Source organism: Mastomys coucha, unplaced genomic scaffold, assembly GCF_008632895.1.
Source record: "Mastomys coucha isolate ucsf_1 unplaced genomic scaffold, UCSF_Mcou_1 pScaffold14, whole genome shotgun sequence".
Classification (NCBI taxonomy): domain Eukaryota; kingdom Metazoa; phylum Chordata; class Mammalia; order Rodentia; family Muridae; genus Mastomys; species Mastomys coucha.
In genome coordinates this window covers 89,976,577-89,998,235 of record NW_022196896.1, presented here as the reverse complement: position 1 = coordinate 89,998,235, position 21,659 = coordinate 89,976,577, and the positions used below count along the sequence as shown (strand labels likewise).

Sequence of the window (21,659 nt, the reverse complement as noted above, 5' to 3'; positions counted from 1 at the left end):
GTTAGTAGATAGACCAACATATATAATAAACAAAATATTCAAACTTCAACAAAATAAGGAGACAGAATAAAAATAATACCTATGTCTAGTTCACAGTTTAGCTATATATTTGAATTTTAAAAGTCTCATGCAATGGTGAGAGAGGCAAGGACAAAAAAATTAGTCTCAAAAATGGCAAAACTTATGTCAACTGACAGCCTATCCATTTTAATAAACGTGGACTACTTCGCTTCTGTTTCTCCTGTTGCAGGCCAGGGCATACCTCCACTTGCAGTGCTTACTACATATGTGCACACCATCCTCGTCTGATTTGTGCGTCTGTGGATGAGAGGTTCCATGTGGAAGCATGAGGATGTCTTCCTCAGTACTTCTCCACATCATCCGATGTGGGATGGTGAATACAGCTGGCCAGCAAGCTCCTAGGGTCTTCCTGTCTGCACCCCCTACACACATCCAAGGTTGCTGGTGGATAACCACCCTCATCTGGCTTTTCACATGGGTAACATCTGCAAACACCATCATCACTGACCATCCCTAGGCCCCTCACTCACATTTCCCATGCTACCTCACCAATTCTTGCATGACCTAATGCTTGAGAACTTGGTCTAAATGCTACCTAGCCACTGTTTGAATGATCTGAAGTATAAATCCTGAGTCTCACAACAGCTAACAGAAGAAGTATAAATACTCAAACTTCAAACAACTCCCAACACATACTTACATGTGACCTATCACAACACAACTAAGAAACCAGCTTTTAACACACCAAAGCCAGGGAGGAAAAGTATGGAGACAGCTCCTGGATATATTAAGCATCTGGGGAGTCAAGGGAGCAGATGCTGTTGGAAGAATGGCTCTTCTGAAGTGTTTTCAGTATATGCTAAAATACGAGTGTCGACACATCTTCCATTCTTAAAATCAACTTTAACCCAACCTGAAGTAATCTGTTCCAGGATCAGCCAGCTCATTCCACTGATAACTGAATCATAGCCTTTATTAAAGTCATTTTACAACTGTGCGTGTTATGATAAATGTTTGATTTAATCCAAGCTTTACACAGTTGTGTCAGTAGTGGGAAGCACTTCATCTGAATAGATCTTCTTCTTCACAAATGTGACCGCATCCTCCATCTTTAGTTTCTTCAGCTCCCAGTTATGGATCTTCCCAAGAAAGAAAATAGTTTGTGAAGAAATGATAACATATAAAATAAAAGCTTCTTTAGAGACCTATGTACAAAGTAGTAGCAAGCTAGCTTTTAAAAATTAAATGTCATCATACAAATGTTCATACTCTGAATGTAATAAGCCTAGGGCTAAGGAAAATGCTTAACACTGAAAAGTGTAAAACTTCAAGGGCTCTCTGAACAATGCAAAATGATTTCTAAACTTTTAAACAGTACATTAGCAGAAAGGAGCCATATCAAATCCTAGTTAGCCAAGCCCAACCCACCTTTGGATATTAAAGTACGATAAAGGGAAATCTGACTGTTTACACTTCACGCTGTGTGCAGGCCCACATGAGTAGCATGCAGATAAAGCCAAAGATCAGCATAAGGTCTTAGCAACTGACAGGATATCGAAAGGAGATCTGAAAGGAGATCAAAAAAAGCTGTGGTGCTGAGGGTCAAAGGGAAGTCTAAGAGAAGTATCTTTTTTCAGGTCTCCGGGCAAAGAATATAAAATAAAAGTGTCTCACACTGGCCCAGAAAACAAAAGCCTTAACATCATTCCTTGTTCAAAATAATCTGAAAATTGGAGGTAATTTCATGTGTCTTAAATTCAGTATGAAAAGGTATTATTTATCTTCTTCTTCATTAAAAAGAGATTAAGGCTGGCCAGATACCATCTATAAACTCCCTAGTAGAGAACAATGCCCAGCTGAGTAGAAGCTGATTCACATACTAGAATGTTCCTTTTGATTAAAAAAAAACCCACACAGCTAAAAAGTGAACTGCCATCATGCCGACGGCCCCCCTGGAGCCCTGGTGACTACCTTCCCCCACAGCATCCAGCAGCTGGGAGAATGCACAGTGCTAAGACAAGAAATAGTCCATTCATATTGTTTTCTTACCAGGATCACATGGAAGCCCATTCCATTCAAATGTCGAAGTTTCATGGCCATCAATCCTCTGAGGTGGTGTGAATTTAAACAGTAAGCAGACTTAGGAACACACAGCACTGCTACTCTGAAAAGAAACATCCAACAGGAACAGTGCCGGGTGAGTACCTGGAGGCCTGCAGCAGCCTGCTCTCAGCAGCTCAGGCTGACGACCTCCTGGGCCTGCTTCCCACCTGTCCTCTGCCTTTACTTCTGTTACTTAGCCACTGCAGACAACGTCTATACAACAACTACTTTGTAAACCCAAACCTGACATATGGTTTTATATATTTTTACAGTAGCCTTCTTTATGAATGGATTTACTTTCTAAGGAGGAAAATGTCCTGATATAAAAACAGCCATTGAAAGGGTTTCTGGAGCAGTGCTAAGCTCTGACCCAAATACAATCATTTAGCAAAGCCACTGGTGAAGGCAACAGCAAATGGTACACGATCTTCCATTTCTCCCAAGATGAAACACAAGAAAACCCCAAGACAAAGGTTCCTCCAATGGGGATGTCATCAGCAAAGTGGAACACTGTGCATTGATCCTTATCATTCTCTGCTCTCAGGAAGTTATTGGGAGGACAAAGAAAAGGACAGAAGAGATGTGTACCCTGTCTTCTCCTGGACACTGGCTTTCAGAAGAGAAACTTCACACTTACTAGAGGCCACTCAGCTTTCACACTTCCAGCACCTTATTCTACCAATTACTATATCACCATTTTATGTCACAATAGTAGATTTTAAAAGGAAAAAGCATTTTCAATAGGGTAAGAAAAGGTTTTGTTAAGGGTACCTGGATAACATACCACTTAAAAAGATACCCAAGTAATAGCAAGAAGCCAGATGGATGCAGAAACGGGCAGACAGACAACGTGTGAAGGAACAGGGATGAGCAGCTAAGAGTCTGAATCAGTCTGAGTCAGTCTCTCCACTGTGCCTGTCTGTGGAGTGTAGCATGTGTCATGTGCCTGTCAGGAGAGTAGCATGGCACAAGTTCCCTGCGGCAGGGCATCCCACTCATCTTTGTGTGCCCCACAAGGCTGACATAGCAGAGATGCGTGTGGAATGTGTCCATGATCTTCTGCTTCTCAATAGGCAAGACTCTCTCATGGTATTGACACCATGTTTTGCCCAGCATGCTATACATAATGTGAGTCAAGAAAACGACTTGGGTTAGCTTTAATGTGCTCTGATATACAAACAATACTAATTACAAAGCTATAAGGAAAGGACAAGGAGGATGGGAAATCTTTGGGTATTTAATTTCTGTAGGTGCCTCAAGTTTATGGTCACTGGAATATCCTGGCTGAAGTTTATAGTGCATTGGTAGTTTCAACTATATTAACATTGTCTTACTGAACTGTTGGCTTTACATACAAATTTTAAAGAATATCTAATTCAGCAGGTGTTTCAATTCTGCTCTGTTTTATTCAGCATGAGCAGCAGATTCCCATGTGCAAAGTCCCCTGGTATACTACAAGTCACATACATTCATAAGGTCTTTTTGATACTCCTATTCAATATAGTCTTTCTTTATTAAAATAGTAGTCCAGAATGCCCAGAAAATAATTATGTAAAAACTACCTACCTCTGCATGTTTGTGGCAGAGCTTGCATCTACATCAGAAAATGAAAATACTTGGGTCCTGTTAGTATCCATTCTGATTTCAAAATCTGAAAGAAAAACCATGTTAATATTAATTTCTCAAACACTGCTCAAAGTGACTTCTATATCAAAAGTCTAATACCAACAAAACCAGGAAAACAATGACAGTAGCTTAAATAGAGCTGAGAACTTATAATGTGGCACATATTAATCTAGGGACTTGATGTGGAATTTCATGCACTGGTCACAGAGTTCTATGAGATACTATAGTTGCCTTTCCAAACCAAGAAGCTGGGGATGGTTACATTCCAAAGTCATCATTGTATTAGAAAACTATACAACAAGAATCCAAAGACTAACAAAAACCATACCAGGCATGGGAAATCTCCTGAGTTATTGGTTAGGGGAGTCAAAGAGAAATCTCAAAATAATATAGGCTATTGCAGTTGCTCTTGGTTGTCTTCTAGAAATGGTGATATAGTAATTGGTAGAATAAGGTGCTGGAAGTGTGAAAGCTGAGTGGCTTTCTAGAAGGTAAGATGCTATTGCTGAAGATACACACACTACTGATACAGACTTGGGAAAGAGTGAGCTAGAACTGACTTTCAAGCCTCCTCCCGAGCTCTCACGCTATCAAAGGTCCTATGCAAGCTGGTAAGAGAGAAAAGCAGTCAATAGTCCTACCCAGATGTGAGGCCTATGCACAATGGTGACCAGCATGGCAGGACAGCCCCAAGGTGCAACAGTGCACCTATGTCTTGGGGGGAAACCTATCTATTTGGACATAAGTCCTGCTCAACTGGAGGGAATCCATGCCTAATACTATTAACCTGTGGCTGATGAGGTCACAGACTCTAGAGAACCTACTACTGCCTCCTTCCTAAACCAGCATAATTTCTAACTGGATGCTAAATACTTACTCTCATCCACAGAGAAGCACCGCTCTCATCATCAGAAGTTTCCTTCTGAAGGAGACACTTACAGAAAGCTACAAGCATTCCAAATGCAGAGAACAAGTGACTGTGGGAAGTCCAGCCCCTACTGACACATTTATAGAGCGGTCCCTACAACTAAGGCTCGGGGACATTTCAGAAGAAGGCACAGAAAGACTCTAAGAGCCGGAGTACCAGAGCATCTGCTGTGAGACAGTGTCTTCCACGGATGACAGGAAATCTTGATAGTATGGTCACCTAGACCTGCGCTACACCACCACATGTTGACAGGCCAATATGAAGGGAAAAAAAATACTCACAAGGCCCTCCCCCTAGATGAATAGCTACCGGCAATTAATGGCTACTAAGAGATGAACAACAGTCTTCTCTAAGAGCAGACTTCATGACAGCTTATCTAGTCCCAAATGGTCAGTGGTAAACAAATACACAAACAAGCAACACCAAACGGGCTCAGCAAGCTGTATTTACATATTCATGTGTGCACGTGCATACACATACAACAATAATTAAGAGGACATGGATCTGAGAGGGAGTTGGGGGACACAGGAGGTGTGGTGGAGGAAGAGAGGGATAGAAATGATATAAATGTAGTACTCATGTTCAATCTCCTAATCCTTTGTCAGAACAAACAAAAAACATTTTAAAAGTAAAAGAAAATAAAGGGACACCCATACCAATGTGATAATTATGTGGCAACTGCACGTTTCTCGAGAAGCATCCTTCCCCTTCCAGGAGCATGCTGAGCACCTCTGCAAGCTTCGCGTTCGGATATGATGCTGACAGTGGCAGCTGTGGCAACGGTATGTGCACAGATTTGTAAGTACTTTCATCAAGTTTCAGACAAGTATTCAAAACATGAAGCTTCTGAATATTCTTCTCTGTGTCACCTAAAAATATAAAGGCAAACGCATGATTAAAACATTACTCCCATATTTTAAAAACTAATGTATCTATGTGTCTAATCACCTCTTAAAATCTTCTTTACTTAATATATAATAGTTCACTGTACAAAATGGTGAGTTAAATTACATGCATATATATGTGAAGAATTTTTATTATATTCACCCCATTACCTTCACTTATCCTCCTCTGCCCTCTCTACTTCATTCTATTATTTTATTAAAAATATTTCTCATACAATATATTCTGATCATGGTTTCCTCTCCCTGAACTCCTCCCAGATCCTCCCTGCCCACCCAACTCTATATCCTTCTTTCTTTCTCTTTAGACAACAATCAGGCAAACAAAAAAAAGACTCACTCAAACCAGAATTTTAAAAAAAAGAAAAGAAATACAGGAAATACATATATATACACATGCATAAAAACACAAAATCAGAAACCATAATATCCAAGCAAAAGACTAGTAAGACAAAAACCAAACAAAAAACAAATAAAAAACAACAACAAAAAAACCCAGACAGCCCAATGTAAGACTACTATGGATGCAAAATTACTAGTACATTTACCTTGTGTTGGCCATCTACTGCTGGGCACGGAGCCTACTCTTAAGTGTGGTTTGTATGCCCATTGAGACTGCATCGGAGAAAACTCATTTTTACTTTGCAAGTGGCTATCAATTGCAGATAGCTTCTTGGTTAAGGATGGAGACTCATGTCCTCTTCCCCCTCAGTGCTGGGACCCCATTTGGCTTGCACCTGTGCACACCCTGTGTGTGCTACCACAGTCTTTTTTTTTTTAAGAATTATTTATTTACTTTATGTATATGCATAAACTGTAGCTATCTTCAGGCACATGAAGAGATCATCAGATTCTATTACAGATGGTTGTGAGCCACTATGTGGTTGCTGGGACTTGAACTCAGGACCTCTGGAAGAGCAGTCATTGCTCTTAATCACTGAGTCATCTCTCTATCCCCTCTCTCCCCTTTTCTCTTTTTTTTTTAAATTTTTTTTATTATTTTTTTCTACCACAGTCTTTGAGAGTGGTACACATGTGTCAGTTCTACTGTGTCTGAAAGCACTGTTTCCTTGGAGTCATCCATCACCTCTGGAGTCTTCTGCCTCCTCTATGGAAAGCTCCATGAGCCCTGAGGAGGGGGAGGGGGTTGGTGTCTCTCCTTTATTGCTAGGACTCTCTCAATGACTCCTTGGTTTTCATTATCTAGTTCAGTGACCTGTATTTGCTAATGTTTCAGACGTTAAGCTATCTTTAGAACTGACTTGGTCTAAACTTCTCATTTTATAGGAGGAAAACTTCAAGACTTTGGGACTAGAATCCAGGTTGCCAAGTCTATTCTTCAACCATAAACTGTTTTAAAAATCAATATATGGTGTTGACTCGTCACAACTCAATTTCAGAACTTTATCACATTATTTATAGAATGAATTATAGCTTCCTTATTCTAAAACATTATTAAATTTTGGACATCTACCCAAATACTGTTTTTCTTCATTTAAAGTCAGTGACTGTAGGGCATGGTAACGTACACCTTTAATTCCAATACTTGGGAATTCCACCTGCACAGGCAGGTGAATATCTGTGATTTGCAGACCAGCCTGGGCTACACAAACATAGTCTCAAAAAAACCAAAAAAGTAAAAACAAAACAAAAAAAGATCAACGATTGATTTTGTTTCAGTAAATAAATAAATATACTAATTTGGTACTCACTTGGTCTTTAGATCTAACAGGCTAGCTCCTCATTCTACAGCAGGAGTGACTGTTTCTAGGTGACTTGGGTTGGCTTTAATAGTATACTTAGGGAATGCAAGCATCTCAACTCAAGAACCCTGAACTTTGAATATGTGGAGACTATGAAGACTGTGTACACAGTGCAGGCTAAAAGAATAACAGTGCAGACTGTATTCCTTCCCCCTGCAGTAGGGATGTCACTAAAGGCAGCTCTGAGGGTTTGAAACACTGACCTTTGACTTCACCACTGTCAGCTGTACTCAGCAGCATCTGCTCTGTATGTTTGAACTAATGCTGCTCTAAAGAACACACTCAGAATAACAAGGTGACTACCTACCTGAAGTCAGCAGTTCGTTGATGATGTTCTCTTTGATAAGCTGGTTAATAGGGGCCAGGGGGAAATAATTCATCACGCAAAACGAATGCACAGCATTCAACAGGCTTTCAGAAGAAATGTGGTGAAGACAGCCAGTCAGAGCACTGGCCAGAGCATCTAGGAACCTTGTGGGGAACAAAGGAAAGTCAGATTTCAAATCCACTTATAAGACAAGGTCACAGAAGAGCTGACTCCAGGCTACAGACCCGAGGTCTTCAAGGAATGCAAAGAAATGAGATGAAACAATCAGTTTGCAAATAAGCATCCACACCTGGTGCAAGATGTGGCTACCCATGGTAAGTGTACATATCCATTAAATGACTCCTGCAGAAGTACTGCATAAAAATGGTTTATAGGCTTTCAGTCATCTCACTCCTATTAAAACTCTATGGGGTAGCAGTATTATTATTCTCATAAATAAAGATGAGTGAACAGGCTCAGAAGTTGAGTAACTCATCCATGAACTAATTACAGTGGATGGGCAGGAAATGGAGATGGTTTTAGAACCTAAGTGGTCAGGCACCAGAGCCTTTTACTCGTCACAGTTTCTACAAGGCCTGAACTGGCACTACAGTTTTATAAGCAATTAAACATTCCTAACTATCAAAATTCTTGGTAATGACTTGCAAGCCTAACCCTACCAGTCACAGCTACTGCTGAGCAGTATAACCCAGCAGCTAAGTGCAGATGGAGTGGGAGGATAACACTTTGGGGAGCTGACACTGTTAATGAACGGCAGACTTCTAAATCCAGGTTAAGTCTGGCTTTCAGGGCATATGTTATCACTAGCATAACACAGGACAAAAAGGAAAGAAATACACACGGGGTACTAAATAGAGTAGAAGGGAGAGAGGAGGTTGGGAGAGAATTTGAAGGGTAGATGCAATAGGAAAGGGAAGACGATCTGAAAGGACCCCTGACAGCATGGACTATGTGACTGTAAGACAACAGGATGAAGGCATGGAGCAGGGATGCCGACAACAGATGCAAGCGAGCCTGGAAGAAAGCTCAGGACTGACAGGACCCTGCAGGCCAATGTCTGAGATCAAACTAGTCTCAGCGGCCAGGGCAGCAGGAAGGCCTGCACGGGCAGGAACACTGAAGCACCCAGGATGTGATGAGCAGACTAGAGATGAGCAGACTGGAGACAGCAGCAAGGCCGTGGTGTTACACTGGGAACTGACTGCGCTGGACTCACCCAGCACTCACAGCAGTGTGTGAACCACTGTTAGTGCCAGTACAAAAGATAAAAGAAAACATTACTAATTACTTAAAAGTTACTAACTAAACAATCTTAAAGACATAAACTATAAAATCAATAACAAAGAGTGTAAAGTTGTCCAGATATCCTGTGTAACTAGAATTATGAGACTAAACTAACTACCACACCAGACTTACCGGAACCACAAGTAAAGTATCAGAAGATGCATAAAGGAGGGGAAGAAAGGAACACCAACTTACAAAGGACAACACATGAAGAGAAAAACAGAAAAAAAAAAATTATGACAGGAAACTAAGTGGCACTAGTCTCTCCTAATAAAAGCTTTAAATGTATCTGTACTATGATCATTAATCTTCACTGTCAACTTGACAGGATGTACAATCACCATGGAAAATACTTGTGAGTCTGTCTATCAGGGTATTTTCAGAAAAGCTGACCTGGGAAGGGAAGACAGCCATCCCCATCTGGGCAACACTATCCTATGAACTCAGACCCTGGACGAAGTAAAAAATGAGAATGCTCCTACAAAGTAGCATTCATCTCTCCTTCCTGGGTGTGGCTGACATGTGACCAACCTCACGTTCCCACTGCTATCACTTCCTTGTCTGGGATCAGCTGTACTCTCAAACTGAGAGTAAACTGCAGGTTGTTTACTATGTATCTTGCCACAGGAATAAGAAACATAACTCAGACGTATATTAAACTCCCCAATTAAAAGATATAAAGTAGCTCAACAGATAATGTAAGTAAGGTCTAACTATACACTGTACAGAAGTTCACAATCTGAAAGTGAAAAAAAAAAATAGAAGATCCGATAAGCTAACGGTCACCAAAGAATAACAGGAATGTGTGTGTGTGTGAGAGAGAGTGTGTATATGTGTGTGTATACATACAGTAAAAACCAGTCACAAAAGACAAAGACAGACAAAGACATTCTATTAGAAGAGTCAATTCATCATGAAAGTGGAGCAGTTTACAAATGCATGAGGAAACATAGCAACATAATACATTACTGTCTTACAGACAGACAGACAGACAGTAATGCAGTAATGTCCTGTTCTTACTCTGCATTCAATCACCAATGTAAAAATGAAGACAGGAACCCTGAACATTACTACACTCAAGATGATAGTGCAGACAAGTTAATACATTTAAGAAAGCATAAATCTTACTACTATCAGCTAAGGCTGCACTAAATGGTATCAGTTAGACACCACTAAAAAGTGGAGAACTGGAAAATTCATGAAGGGAAAATTATCCAACATGGTCTTGAACAACTAGTGGGCAACAGAAAAAAAAAATCAAACAGAAAATTAGAAAGAAATCTCAACAAAGCCACAGCACACCAAAAATAAAGGTATTCTGAAAAAGCAACAGCAATAGTAAAGCTTCCAATAATAAATGCTACCCTTAAAAAAGAATATTCAAATAAACTTTAATTTATACTTCAAGAAACTAGAAAAAGAGGCTGGAGAGATGGCTCAGCAGCTACACGCACTGGCTGCTCTTCCAGAAGATCTGAGTCCCATTCCCACTACCCACATGGCGACTCACAACTGTCCACACTCCAGTTCCAGGATTCAACTTCTTTTGCTGGCCTCCACAAGTACCAGGCACACATATAGTACACATACATATGCACAGACAAAATATCCATATGCATAAAATGAAAATAAATAAATCTTTAAAAGAGAGAAAACTAGAAACAGCACAAGGCAAAGCCAGAGTTGCAGAGGAAGAAAATAATGAAGATTTAAACAGAAACAAATACAAACTGGAGGGAATGATCAACCAAAGTAACACTTGGCGAACCTGCAACTAAAACTAATGGGAAAGAGACGGTAATCTGAATTGTAGAAATGAGAGCTGAGACAACAACATTAACGCCAGAGACAAAATGAAGGGGGCTCCTCACTTAGTTGATACAGTGCTTAGTATGCATGAAGCCTGAGGTCTAATCCCTGGTCCCACATAAAGTAGGCACGGGAGGGCACATGTATAATCACTAACACTGGGGAGGCTGAGGCAGGAGAGTCAAAACCTCAAGGCCAGCCTGGGTTACATAGTGATGAGCTCAAGTTAAAAAAAAAAAAAAAAATGCATGTAATCTACTCACATCATCTACAAATGATTATCTTTTGATTATTTATAGTATCTAATACAATGTAAATTCTATATAAATATCTGTGATATTCTTACAGAAAAGTAACAGTAAACTCTGTACATGTTCAGGTTCTCCCCTCTAACACACTCACACACATACATGCACTAATAAAAAAAAAAGTAATAAATATTGTGAAAAAAATGGTTTGCTAACAAATTGGTAGCCAAGAAGAAATAAATTCAAATACAAAGATACACGAGGGCAAAACACCCATAAGCCTCTCAACAGCAGTCTAGACAGAGCACTCCACTGTGGACTCTGGCGAATCCTGCCACATGCTGAGACGGAGAATTAAATTAAATGAACACAACCCTCTTAAACCCATCCAAACATCTACAAAAGACAGAACTCACAAGACAACATTACCTTCACACCAAAAGTAAGCAAACATGCTATCCATAAACAAAACACTAGCAAACCAAATCCACCAATTAATGTTTTAAGCTACACTAATAGAATAAAGGATTAAAAGAAAATCATGCCACTACCTTAATACATAAAGAAAAGCATTTGAGAAACCTCAAAACCTTTCTGGATAAATGTTCCCAATACATTTAATATGGAAGGTATGTACTTCAATACAATAAAGCCATATGTAAAAGGTACATAGAGTCCGGAGCATGTTAAATGATGAAAACTAATAAATTAGACAAGAATGCCTCCTCTTGCCCACTTCTATTTAATATAGTACTAGAAGTTCTAGCTTAAAGTGAAATAAATAAATAAAAATAATTGGGTACATAAATAATTAAGTAGGAAAAGGTAAAGGAAAAGGAAATAAATAAGATTGAAAGCAGAAAAGTGCTTTATTTCTCTACACTAATGAGCTGTCCAAGTTCCTTTATAATAACACCAAGAAGAGTAAACTACAGGAACAAACATAACCAAGGAGGTGAGAGACTCACTTCCTGCAGCCTATAAAGCACTGGCTAAGAAATTAAAGAAGACACAAACAAAACATGGAAAGACTTCTCTCACCCACAGACTAGGAGCCAATGTTTTTAAAATGTTCATATTATCTGTAGTGACTCAGTGATTCAGTGAAATCTCTATCAAGCTCTCAATAGCATTTTTTTAGACCACAATGAAAAATATGACTCTAAAATTCATAGGGAAACCAAGTTGCCTGAACTCCAAAGAACTAAGCTGGAACTACAACATCTTTCTACTTCAGAACATATTATGACACTGTGGTAATTTAAGATTACACAGTTCTGCATGAAAACAAACAAGAGCAGTAAGATACACAATGGAGAAAGGACAGTCTCAACAGTGCTGAGAAAACTCGGTATATGGCCACAAAGAATAAAACTAAATCTTTGCCTTACATTTTACAGAAAAATCATCTTAAAAGTGATTAAGTCCAAGAACTGAACTCTTAAAACTCCTACAAGAAAAATATATGGGAAACCTTTATTTTATGATGTTGTGTACAACAATGATTTTTAGACTACCATATAAAAAGTATCATTAACAAAACAGATACTAAAAAGCTTCTGCTAAGTAAAAGCCCACAGAAAACAGAAGAGCAGAAAATACTGATGAATTGCATAGCAACAGGGATTGCCATCCACAATACAGAAAGGGTGCCTACAATTTAACAGCATGGACATAACAGCTGATTATTCAGAACAGACACCACACAGCTGTAAGAAGGATGCTCTACACAAACCAGAGTCAGGAAATGCAAACCCAAAGGACTAAGAGAGGTGCCCTTGCACCTGTTTGGATGGCCACAAAAGCAACACAAGGAGACACAGAGCAGTCCGAGCCAGCCCACAGCACATGGTGCACACTGTTCGGGGAACAGACCTTCCACACCGAATGGTACACAATGCTGGGGGTACAGCCCTTCCACACTGCACACTACTTGGAGAAAACCACCTAAGTCAGTGAGGATTCCTCAAAGAGTAAAAACCCAAATATAAAACAGGGAGTAGGGGTGGGGGTGGACACAGCTACACAGTGAGTCACTTGACCCACACTCAGGGATAGTTCTCCTTTTTGTTGTTTTTGTCTTTGATTTTTTAAACAAAAGTCTCAGTCTCTAGCCTGGGCTGGCCTCTAACTCACAGCAATCCTCCTGCCACAACCTCCCAAGTACTGGGATTACAGGCATGGCTACCACAGCAAGTATATTTTGATTTACAAGAATTAAAATCAGGACCTCTACAGGATATATATACTGTGGTGTTCAACAACAAGTCAACATACATTAACAACCTAAATGTCCATCAACAGATGAATAAACATAACATGGTATAAACATACGAGGATATTAAATTTTTAATTACTTATGTTCCTTTAAAAAAGAAAAATTCTTTCATATGGTATAATACAGATGAACTTGGAGGACACTGTGTTAAGTGAATAAGTTAGTCTGGATGAACATATAACACATACTCCAAACTCAGAAACAGTAGGATAGAGGTGGGGGTGGGCAGAGAGAGCAGAGATGCTGTTCAGCAGGGATGGTTCAAGTGTGATGAGGATGCAGCATCAGACAGCTGTGCTATGCCTAGGCAGCAACACTGTGCTGTCTACTTGCAGTGTGGTTGGAGAGCATTATTCACATTCAAACTCCTTATCACACTAACACAGAGATAATAAATAGGAGATAAATTTAAAGAAACATTTACCAACTTTTTGATGAAGTTAAAAAGAACAATTAATTTCAGAGTTAATAGTGAAAAGTGGACAAGCTCAAAATAAAAATTCTTGTGATGAATGAACGACTGAGCAAAGCGACAAGCAAGACAAAGAATCACAAAGATAAGAGTCTGCTCAACTCTATAAATAAATGCTGCTGTATTTCTAGACGGAATGGTGGCTGTGGACACGGTCATGAGTACTAATGTGTTAAGCCGAGATCTGTGATCATTTCTGTAAGTACACTGTGTAATGTCGTATAAGGGAAATCTTACGTACTCTCTGTTCTGGACTTTGTGAACATGATTGAGAGAAGAATACACATGAAGGATAGAAACGATGTTCTTCATGTTTAGAGAGCCAGGCTCCTGTACTACTTTCTCCATGAGCTTGTCCATCAAACCAGGAGGTCGAAAACCAAGAGCTTCAAATAATAAGAGGAAAAAGATAACCTTGAAAATGGAAGGAAGAGGAAGTTATTCAACAGCTAAAATATGCTACTCTAAGTTCTTAAATCTCAAAGAACTTAAGCAACAAAATATATTATCCCAAAAGGAACAATTATATTTTCTTTCTTTAATCAGATATCAACTTAATGAGCAATCTCTTTCTAAGATGAGACTTACAATGATCTCATTCAAAATCCTTTCTTACCTGTTTTTCAGATGACAGATCTGAAAATTACTTACCCCTATCTCGAACTGCTCCCACTCCCAAACACTGCCTACATTCTCATAGATGGTATAACTCTCTCTTTTTTATCTTTTCTTTTTTGCTTTCCTTTTTTTTCCTCCCATAAACTGGTCCTGAGCTTGCAATCTTCCAGCCTCAGCACCCTGAGAAGCTGGGATCATGAGTATGTGCCATCATGCCCCACTGGATTATCTGAATCTTAACCCTAATTTTATGGTGCAAGTATTTTTTCTCTCTTTTCATGTCCTTTAATTTTTTTTGAATTAGTATGTACAGTATTAGATTTCATTATGGCATTTTCAAACAAAATTTGTTTTCATAACTCAAACATTTTTTTATCTTATATCAATTTATGGAAGCAAAATATCATGATTAACATAAACTTCATTTCCAATTTCCCACTGGGTAATATTTACCATAAGAATTACTATCTCTAAAATCAATTTTCATAATAAACTCAAAATTCATTTTTCTTAATAGACTGAACCCAGTGATTCGCATACTTCACTAAAAAAAGCAGGTTTCACAAGCTGCTTCATTTAGACATGAGATTGTTAAACATGATTCCTGAGAGACTGTTACTCCAAAGAAAACAACAGACAAGATCATGAAGTAATAACATTTTATTCTTCCAAAATCATAAGCCTGTCACACTCATCTTTATTCAAAAGCTAGCCAGAAAATAGGAAACACAATGCTAAATAGTTAGCCCATCTACAATATACTCCTTTGACAACCAGAGGAAGAACTTTAAACAGTGTATTTTTCTTTCAGATAGAAAACTGATCAAAGACTGACTACTCTATCAGTGAATAGCCTGTGGAAAGATAAGGAGCTGAACTAAGCTAGCACTGGGATACTTTGACAGCCTGACTTCTATAAAGCAGGGAGAAACATTTAAAACAAGTGCATGAGCAAGCTTCCTGACAGTCGCTCAGGGATAGCCCCACCTGAAACTCACGTGTTTCAACTTCCAGATGTCAAAGGTTGTAGCCACATAATCTGCTATGCTTTTGAAGAGATCTTCATTTTGGTATCGGAGGTCTCTACAGGACTGCAGTATGCTGATCAATATTTTAAAAGGACACCCATGGACATTATCTTTAAGAATGAATTAAACAAACAAGCATTACTAAATGTTTTTGAACATAAGATTCAAGATACTCAATACATTCTTTAGGGGAAAAATAATGCCATTTTTTGAAGGAAAACAAAACTACAGGCAAAAATAAATTTATATGTAACCAATCATCAGTTCTATATTGTAAGAGCCAAGTTTGAAAACAATAGGTTAGATGTGACAGGTCCTATAGAAAGGCCCCTCCTTACCTATGACAACATTACAGATGTGGAGGTCCTATAGGAAAGGCCCCTCCTTACCTATGACAATCTTACAGATGTGGAGATCCTATAGGAAAGGTCCCTCTTACCTATGACAACATTACAGATGTGGAGGTCCTATAGGAAAGGCCCCTCCTTACCTATGACAATCTTACAGATGTGGAGGTCCTATAGGAAAGGTCCCTCTTACCTATGACAACCTTACAGATGTGGAGGTCCTATAGGAAAGGTCCCTCTTACCTATGACAACATTACAGATGTGGAGGTCCTATAGGAAAGGCCCCTCTTACCTATGACAACCTTACTGCATTCATTCAGAAGGACAACAGAGCGGTGATCCATAGCAGCTAATACTTCAAACATGTACTGGCTATTCAGGACAGAAAAGTTGCCTAACTCCTTCAAGGCTTTCATCTACAGAAAAACAAACTTGCATTTAATTATCACTTGTGAAAAATGTAATGTTGGTGAAACAAGGGTGGAGCGTAAGAAAGACATACAGAAATTATATACAGATATGTTTACACATACCAGTATATACATATATATGCCTTAATTCATTTCAGCAAAGGGAAACCCAAAAGCATATCTGTGTCTTTCTCAAAAAAATAACTTTAGGGAGTGACAGGTCAAAGAGAGTTTTTTTCAAATTACACCCAGTAGAGAAAAGGCAGGTATTACCTCCAATTTCTTCTTGAGAGCAGACGGTGCGTCTCTCCCAATACACTTCATCACTGCTTGTAAGGTGAAGATGTGTTTTATGTCCCACACTTGCTGATCCACTAGGATTCTGTCATTAGACACAAGAAATAGGACAATCCTAGAATCTTCATACCAGAAATGTGACAACTTCATTAGGTCCAGCATCTACTTGGAATAGGCCAAGAATATGAAAACCACAGACATGGTCTACTTGCCCAAGATGGTGTAAGCATCTAAGAAGACTCTTAATCATTCTAGTATACTTTCTCTTACATTACTGTACTGTCGTTATTAATGAACAAATCATACCAGGTTAAAGGTATCCTCAAAACTCTCACTAACCTGTGACATGACATTACTTATATCAATTTTACATCTTCTTAAAATAAGCCAGGTTAATGCAATTCCCATAGTACCCAAGTAACTCTTCTGAACTGAGTATACACATCAGTTCTCCCCTGACCTTACATCAGTACTAGAGTCTAAGAAAAACTAATTTCAATAGCACCCACAATCTTTTTATAAAGTAGATCTTTTAAAAAGTACTATCCTCAGCTTTATATCATTCAGAATTTGAATTTTAAGTTTAACAAAGTATTAACTACCACCAGTGTGTACCTTACTGGTGCCTCCCAAAACAGGAATTCAACTTCCATTAGGCCTTTTAATTCCCCATATAAGGGCCAAAGAGAAAACCATGTGAAGAAAACCTAAGAGGTTCTTACCGCAACCCTTCTCGAAGCGCATTCACATTCATGCATGGCTCCATTGTCACTAAAGCAGTTGACAAAATCGAAAGACATCTCTCGTCACACTCACTGATGCGCTCCTATTAAAATATAATTAAAGTAAGCCAAAGGTGATGGCATGTATATTAGTTTCCAAAGCAAAACCTCTGAACTCATACTTTCAAAAGACTAAGTACCAGAGCAGTAATTCACAAACTCCACAATAAACAACTATTCTGGGAAATAAGATACGTCATTCAGTAACTTTTCCTAATAACTGACACATAACCCTTTATACACCAACACTTTCTTAAGTATCATTGGAAGTCAATTTGATATTATGTTCTTTTGATTGTGAAATACCTTGCATTAGATATCAGTTTTACCCCTTCATGGGCACTGAAGCCGCCACGAGGACAGCACATTAGAATACAGAACCCTAAACGAACCCTAGAAGACTGTCCTTACAAATTCTGCCTTTCCTGAGCATCATGCTATAACTGCCCTGCGGATCTTCTTATTCACATGGCCCACTGCATTTTACTACCACTATCTGGGTCTCAGTTAGGGCACAAGTTTACTCCAGAAATGGCAATGACGTTCTGGAAAGACAACAGTAATTCAGCTTCTCTATAATTCAATGTGGAGTCAGGCTGGGGACCTGGTAAACCCAGCTCTGGTTCCCCATTGCCTAACCCAGTTCTCACCCACCACAAAGACCATATTTGAGGAAGCCTTTTTGCTCTCAGCTAAAGTAGTACAATTTAACCACTACTTATAAAGCTTTGAGTCAGAATTAAATGATATAATGGTTTAAGGACTGGGGGAATGGTATCATTCCGATAAGAGTTTCCTTAGAAAGAAAGATAGATAGATAAATTAGATAGATAGATAGATAGATAGATAGATACATAGATAGATAGATCTCCCATTGTATTTATACATTATAATTATAATATATATATATATATATATATGTATAATATATATATATACACCCCATAACATCTGCTGTGAAAGGTCAGGCTATTTGACTCAAATCCACTGACAGCACACCGCCCTTTCACCTCTGGCTAAATGTCTTTACAATACCCACACACATTACTGAAGCACAATCACATGCAGATTTTCTAACTCCAACTATGTTCCCAGTGAGGATGCTACACAGATGTGAATGACTGTCCAAAGTCTAATACGGAACTGCATCATTGTCATTGGAAAGTAGATCCAAACAATTCCTAAATTACTACATTAGAAAAGAATTCCAAACAAATAGCTATTCTATGGCTTACAAAACCACAAAATTTAAAACTTCTTGCTTGAGGACATATGAATCAAGTTTATATAAAAAATTAAAAAATTACATACCTATAACTCAATTCATGAATTCTAGTGAAACAAAGCACCACAGATTATCTCCAGGAAACTAATGTATTTTAAGATACTTAATTATTGAGTTTAAGAGTCACATGGTCAATCTTAAAAAGTGAATGATTACTTCTTCACAGCTGGTGCCATATAAGTGACATCAAGCAAGATTCTGACACTTGTGTTTAAAACTGGAAATGCAAACTTGAGTATGTCAGTCGCTGTCTTAAAATTCTCCAATGAACTATTGTGCCCACTGGGCAAATACAAACTCCACTGGGCATAAAAATTAGTTTTTATGATTTTGCTACTACCTTTTCCAGCCTCACATCCTTGCCTCTCAGCACATACACATCTTCTTTCTTACCCAGCCCAATCCTATCCTTCTCCCACCCCACCCTCCATCTCACCGCCATTCTTTACTTCAGATGCACCAACCTATTCCAGCTCCCTGAACTAACCACACTTTCCCATTGGATGTTAGCCATGTAATGTCTGCTGCAGACATCAACCCCTTTATAATCAATCCTCACAAAGTGCTGGCTGCTTCTTGGACACTGATTTTAGTATCCTTCTCACCATCTTAGCTCCATGTTTTAAAGACCAAAACTAGGCTGGAAATCCTATTACACACTCTCATAAGACCCTATATTCTGCCTCATTGCACTAAGAGCTCTATGTGTGTTTTGATAACTACACTCTTGAGTGTTCAGCACAGTGCCCACAACATAGCATGAGTCATTAATGGAATGCTGGCCACCATTCCTGTAACTGCCTACAAATACATCTTCCAGTTTAAATTGTAGGGTTCATGATTATAAGAAAATGTGTGCCAGGCAATGGTGGCGCACACCTTTAATCCCAGCACTTGGGAGGCACAGACAAGTGGATTTCTGAGTTCCAGGCCAGCCTGGTCTACAGAGTGAGTTCCAGGACAGCCAGGGCTATCCTGAGAAACCCTGTCTCAAAAAAACCAAAAACCAAAAACCAACAACAACAAAAAAATGTGTTATATCATTTATACTAACTGATAAATGTGGTACCTTGTACATGGCTGACATCCAATATATATTCAGTATGTGAATAAAGGAATCCACTAGCTGTTAATCATGCAGCTGATATCATTAAATCTGTTTTCTAGTCTTAATTCTATTAATAGGACTAAGGTTATGTAAAAAAAAAAAAAAAAAATGCTAGTTCACTTCCATCCACTCTCCCTTCAACTACCCAACCTTTCTCTGCATCTCTGTTCATTTCCACTTAACCCTAGAGAAGGTAAGTGGGGCAGGCTTTCACAAATTTCCAAAGCAAAAGAAATGATCTAACTTAAGATCTCCTAGCCATATAGTACATAATACAGAAATGCACACTAAAACATATATTCTGCTGATAGTCTTTTAAGGAAGCTATACACACCTACATCCCCTGAGCTCCTTCAAACTATGTTAAACACAGTAAAGCCACACTTAAGTCTCTTTTAACTTACCTGAATCGTCCTCAGCAAAGTCTGTACCATCAGAGTATTCTGAGGGATTCCAAGCTTCACTATAGCATTAAGACTGAACAAAAGGTGGTCATAGTGCATAATCTTGGCTTCTCTCATCATGTGCTCACACAGCTGGTTAAAGGCGGGGTGACTGAACATCAGTTGTTTCTCAAAGCGCCTCTTGTCTTCAGATATCCTTTTGGCAATTATCCACATTGCTAAAAAATAGTTACTAACAGGAAATGTAGGTGCTTTTGAAAATGTGTCCAGGACATCGCCCAGAGAGTTACACTCCTGGGCCAGCTTTTTATAATTCACAGGGGTTGGTCTCGTTTTCTTGGTGAGCACATCTTCACTGGAGGTATGATGAAAGTTTGTTTTCATTAAATCATGATCAGATGTCCCGTCAGAGACAAAAGAGTGTTTTGCGTCAAAGGACAGTCTTCTAGGACAAAGTATTCTGTCAAGTTTAAAAGTAGCTGCATGGCTTATGCCTTTAGTTTGAGTACAACCATCTACTGATTTTGAAATAAATTTATCCTGAAAGAGGTATCTAACGGATGGTTGCAATCCCTCATCAAAGCCATTTAGCAGATGGTTTCTTGGGTTCCATTTTGAATGAATAACTTCTGGTCTGCAAAATCCCAAAGTATATATCCTCAAAGCTCCGCTTCTTGGAAGTAAAGTACTGAATTGTCTGATGTTCCACAACAAGGAACGTGCTTTGTTATTCATTTTGCTATCTACTGACACACTTTCAAATACCCAAGATGCAATGCAAATTAACTGCTTTCTAAAAAAGTGCACACGCTGTGGACTGTCCTGTAGAGGATAGGTAAATAAAAGAAAAAGTAGTTAAAAACTGTTCCTTAAATAAGGAAAATGTACCTAAGAGGAGCTTGCATGGGCACCGAGGAGCCGCTAGAGCTTTATATTAAACTGGTAAAAACATGTCCCCAGTATGCTTCGTCTACTTTTATTTCATCGTTGTAAAGTACCCGAGTCAATCGCTTTAGCAGCTGTAGATAAAGTAGTTTCAATTAATCAATCAATAAATGTGGCTAAAGTAGCATAGATAGGTAGGTAAACAGACAGATAGACAGACAAGAATTTTTCGTGTAGGTGTTCCATAAACCTTCCTTGGCTAAGGAGAACTTTGTTAACACTAGTTTGGAGGCTTTCATTGAAAACTGTATCACTGATGGACACTTCAGATGATCTTGCCATGGCCAAAACAAACTGTTAAGAAAATGTACTCGGACAGGTCGGGCTTGATTAGGGACGAAATTAAAAAAGAAAAGCGATGTCCTTCCTGCTTGAGAATCTACAATCAGCCAGGTTCATTAAGAGCACGAAACCGGAGCCGTTATCCTTCAGCAAATGGGCCGCCCAGCAGCAACGCATCGCCTTAAACTTAAGACCGAGGCCACTTCCCAAACTTTTCTCTCTTGGCAAAAAGGCTAGTATGATACCGCCCACGATTCCGCTAATGCTTGCCATCCACTCACCTTAGAACAGAACCCTGTGACTACACACAGGCGCAGCCATGACAGTCCCGCCTTAAGCGGCGCGTCTGGTGACGTTCTACGGATTCTTTTATAAGTCAAAAAGCATAGG

The 21,659-nt window shown here is 39.0% G+C and overlaps 1 protein-coding gene across 1 annotated transcript; it reads right to left on the bottom strand.

Annotated features, from left to right (window-relative positions):
* Positions 1 to 970: 970 nt before the first annotated feature.
* On the bottom strand, positions 971 to 21,639 carry Fastkd2 (FAST kinase domains 2). Its single transcript, XM_031367725.1, has 12 exons — positions 21,551 to 21,639; positions 20,043 to 20,864; positions 17,186 to 17,289; positions 16,440 to 16,548; positions 16,049 to 16,172; positions 15,379 to 15,518; positions 14,004 to 14,176; positions 7,651 to 7,814; positions 5,335 to 5,547; positions 3,691 to 3,775; positions 2,071 to 2,185; positions 971 to 1,160 (listed from the first exon to the last, which is right to left on the bottom strand). The coding sequence occupies exons 2-12, from the start codon at positions 20,775 to 20,777 to the stop codon at positions 1,053 to 1,055; spliced, it is 2,070 nt and encodes a 689-aa protein (XP_031223585.1). The 5' UTR covers positions 20,778 to 20,864; positions 21,551 to 21,639; the 3' UTR covers positions 971 to 1,052.
* Between the last annotated feature and the right edge of the window lie 20 nt (positions 21,640 to 21,659).